The 4,403-nt window shown below is 44.3% G+C and overlaps 1 protein-coding gene across 1 annotated transcript; it reads left to right on the top strand.

Moving 5' to 3' along the window:
• The first annotated feature begins 2,283 nt into the window (after window positions 1-2,283).
• Window positions 2,284-3,846, top strand: ABRACL (ABRA C-terminal like). Its single transcript, XM_010158240.1, has 2 exons — window positions 2,284-2,344; window positions 3,487-3,846. Exons 1-2 carry the CDS (start codon window positions 2,284-2,286, stop codon window positions 3,669-3,671), a joined length of 246 nt encoding a protein of 81 aa, XP_010156542.1. The 3' UTR covers window positions 3,672-3,846.
• Window positions 3,847-4,403: the final 557 nt, after the last annotated feature.

Below are 4,403 nucleotides of genomic sequence, written 5' to 3'. Positions count from 1 at the left end.
GGCCGTGCGCCGGCGGAACGCGGGGAGGTGGGTGCTGGGTGGGGGGGGCCGCGCTGTGCCCGCCCAGGGGCATCCCCTCGGGTGTTCGCGGTAACCGCAGCGGGTTGGTCCTAAGGTGCGTTTGTGCTGAATAACTGCTGGGCGGTTATTTTCAGCAAATACAGGGACGGTGAGTTCCCGTAGCACGTACTGCCAAACCGCGCTGGCGTCCGGCAGTGTGTTGGCACCAGAAATACTGGAGTTTGATAGTTGGCGTGCACTTTCGATAGTGGGCGCGTCGAGGATATGACAGTAGAGAGTAAATATTTAAACGTGCTTAAAATACCTAGAATCCCCTTTTCCATACTCCTTGCACGGCCACAGCTCTCGGAGCTCGAGTGTTGCAGGGTAATGTAGATTTTATTTCTTCTTTTTTTTAATGTAGATATTCTGCATGTCGCTGTTTAAATGGGCAGTGCAGGTGCACGGGGGAAAAGAATTTTCCATTGATGTAAAGATTCAAAATAAAAAATGCCTTTAAAGTTAACATGTTGAAAGAGAAGCTGATTAGGCCAGCGTTAACCCTGGCACTTTGACACGTTAACGACAGCGTAAGCCCTTCGGTAGGTGGGTCGTGTTTTCTGGGTGACTTGCAGCAATGCATTCGGCGCTCAGTTAAAGCAGATGTCGAAGTCTGTGGAATTCTGCTAGGGCGGTTGAAATCCCGCTGCCCTGCCTGTCGTGGAGGCTTTGCAGAAGTGGCAGGGAGGCAGCGCATCCTGCTGCGGTTCCGTGTTTCGCTGGTGACACCCACTTGGGGCTTGGCGTTGCCGCGCGCAAGGGATGAGGCTGCGGTTTGGACGGGGCTTTGCCCGAGACCCGTGCCGATACTAAACATGCGGTTTTAACAACTACGTGTTAAAAACACGGTTTTTTTTCAAGTGAATTTGGGATCTGAAATTCAGACCCTGTTACAAAAATCTTTTCTTTACCTCTTGGATAAATCATGAGGGATCAGGAGGTGGAACTGTGTCACTCCTAACCTATTTTAACTTGACAAAAACAGAAAGGTGGAGAGGCTTTTCTCATAGAAAAGTTGTGGTGCATCCAAATGTCAGTTTTTTAACTCTGCTTACTTACCAGATCTGTGCATAAATCCTGGTTTCTTGAACAACAGAGGCTGTCTCCGTGCTCACCAGGCCCCATTCGGACAGGGCTCAGCTCCAGAAGCACTCTCCATAGCTTTTGTTTCCGGGATGCTCCGTTAGCCCCGTGGAAGCTGCAGTCCCACACTTTGCTTTCTCCACGGGGCCCGGTTTCTTGTGCCTTAAGCAAACTCCTTTTGCGTAAGGAGTTTCACATCTGCAGGTTTCGTTGCGTTGATGCCGCTTTGCACAGCGTAGGCCCCAGAACACCTTTCGGGTGGCGGCAGTCCCTGACCGGGGCTGCTTTGTAGCCAGGTAGCGTTTTGTGCGACCCTAGCATTGCCATCTACTAAGGTGTGTGTGGCTGATGAAAGGCAGGGGAGCACGTTTTCTGTGTGTCTTTCCCAGCAAAGAGGTGCCCAGGATATGTTTGGCGGTGAAACAGTTCCTTGGGAAATGGAATGGAAATAAATGTTGGCCACCTTGGGACACCTGCATAACTCATCTCTGGTCCAGTTCCGCCCTTGGCAGCAGGCGTGCGGTAGCTGCTGTCCTTTTCGGGCGCTGCTTGGGACAACCTGCTGTAACCAGCTGGATGTCTGCGGTTTCTGGCCAGGATAAGTGGAAAGCTATGGTGTGGTTTAAAAACCCAAATCTACCCCTAATCCAGCGGGGAATTTAAAGGAAGGTGTTCTGGTTTTATTGAGGCATTGATAGACAGCTGCAAAGCTCCTGAAGACCTGTGAGGTTACCACAACACTCCGATTCTGTGGCAGCCTAAACTCGTTCTTTGAAAGAAACACACACCTGACCCTCCCACATTTTTTGTATTTTGAGACTCGCTCCTTATATTTGTGTTTAGAATGTGCCAAGGTTGTAGTTTCTGTTCACCTCTCCTTAAATGTGGAGGTGTAGAGGCTCTTTATCCATTCAACACTCGCTCCTTATATTTGTGTTTAGAATGTGCCAAGGTTGTAGTTTCTGTTCACCTCTCCTTAAATGTGGAGGCTCTTTATCCGTTCAACACTGAAATCTCGGCTTACGCTGTAGCCATGTGTCTCCAGGCTGCTGGGATTTACAAAGTGCTGTGACATTCCTGCAAAGGATTTATGGGTCTCCTAATAACTTTGTCAAAATTTATTTTACTTTCTAGACCACGATGAATGTGGAACATGAAATTAGCCTCTTAGTCGAGGAGATTCGGCGGTTGGGAACCAAAAGTAAGTATTATCATTTCTCTGACCATACAGATGTTAGACATGCATGTATGCATGACATACATGTCATACAGATACCATGTAGCATCAGCCTGTGAACTTGGCAAATTTAATTAGGCAGGCTTAGGTAACCTGAGAACTTGCACATATCCTTAATGTTGGACTGTATCGTACTCCCTGTGTCCCATCCTGTAAGTAGTTCTGTTATGAAGTTAAACGTTTAAGCCTCTGCGGTATGGAGGATGTAGGCCTGAAATCATGCTCCCACTAATCAGCCGCAAAACTACTCTTTTTAATCTAAGCTTCCAATACCTGCTACAGCCACCGAAGAAAGTTGCACCTTTTCTTTCCACGCCTTCCTTGGTAACCTCTGAACTCAGAATTTGTACACTTCAACTGCGTTCATCATAGGATTGTTTGGAAGGAATTGATCTGAATGCCTAAAACTAACCCAGGAGTTTTAGGTGTTAGTCCCAACCTTCCTTAAACTTGCTTAGAAGGTAGACTCTTCTCTGAAGATTGTTTTTCATTGTTAAAAGTCCTCTCCTTACAAATATTTATGCATTTGTGGATGTGATACCTGCTCATATATTTCAGTTCTCATGCAATTTCATTCAGTTCTGTTTGTTTTTCAAAGCCTGAATGGATATGGACATCCTGCATATTATAAGACTGCATCTGCCTTTTAGGAATAACTTAGATAAACTTACTTTAAAATTGTATTTTAAAATTCTTGCTTTGTGTGAGAAATGATTTCACATTGCAGCTTTTTCAGTGTGAACCCTAAATATTAATAAGTGAAAAAAATTATTTGGAAAAAAATATTTTGGCATTCTAATAATTTAAAACAGATTTTCTCCTTGTGCTTTGAAAAGGTTCAGTAGCTTGTGCTGGTCATAGGTTTCAGAACGTCATCAGTAAAAATAAACAAAGCAGATATGTGGTCTTTGATATGATAAGTCTGGGAAAGGTAGGAGTTTTGCCTGCAGTTTATCATCAGCATTGATAGTACGTTCCCCAGTAAATTGGGAAGCACCATGGAACGTTTATTTTCAACGTTCTGACTGCCTGTCGCTTTGTTTCCCCGGTAATCTCCTAACTGAAGGAAAATCTGCCTGTGTTTTCATGTTGTATCTTTGATTTAGATGCTGATGGACAAATGAGCGTGAAATTTGGTGTGCTCTTTGCTGATGAGAAGTGTGCCAACCTCTTTGAAGCCCTGGTGGGAACTCTTAAGGCTGCAAAGCGGCGGAAGATTGTCACTTATCAGGGGGAGCTGCTTTTACAAGGTGTTCATGATGACGTTGATATCGTGCTGCTGCAGGACTGATGCAGTGTTTCAGCTATGCATTGATAGAATTGTTTGAAACAGTGACTTGCAACATCCTCTGAATAAGGCTGGTCATTTTAAGGTGTTCTGATGTGTTTTCTATGTCTTTATAGTCAAAAGGAAACACTCCTATTTTGGAAAACATTCCCTTTTGTAATTCTTCCTAAAATGGTACTGTATGTGAGTAAGGTAAAAGGTGCCAGATCTCTCTCTCTCTCTTTTTTTTTTTTTTTTTTTAAATCTCAGGTAATGCTCTCAAATGGCTGGTGGTTATTTTCAAAATATGAAGAAGGGGGACCGGCAATTTAATGTTTACAAATCAAAACGTGCCATGAAAAGTATGAAATAAAAATGCATACTTAAATTTATGCAATCCTTACTGCTGTTGTTTCTCTTCTTCCTTGCAACCTGAAAGGAAAGCAAACTGAATTCCTGTAAGGAGCTTAGTTAAGGAACTGCACAGAAAGCGTGATGGTGAGATAGAAGTAATATTGCATATGATTCAGTTGAAGAATGACCATCCTTCGGAGTGACCAGGCTCTGCACAAAAAGCCACAAATGATAGACATACCTCATTCCTCTCTGGCAGTGCAGTATGCTTGGATGGTTTTTTGTCCTCTGGACTTTTGAGGGAAGTGGCTGAGGAGCTGTTAACCAGAAGGTGGTACAGCAGCCTCAGGTTGTGATTATTTTCCTCACCGAAATCATACTTTCTCTGAATCACTCCAGGCA

The sequence above is a fragment of the Eurypyga helias genome, unplaced genomic scaffold (genome assembly GCF_000690775.1).
Source record: "Eurypyga helias isolate BGI_N326 unplaced genomic scaffold, ASM69077v1 scaffold3569, whole genome shotgun sequence".
NCBI classification, from domain to species: domain Eukaryota; kingdom Metazoa; phylum Chordata; class Aves; order Eurypygiformes; family Eurypygidae; genus Eurypyga; species Eurypyga helias.
The sequence above is the reverse complement of the archived record's forward strand: the minus strand, read 5'-3'. Positions and strand labels throughout refer to the sequence as shown.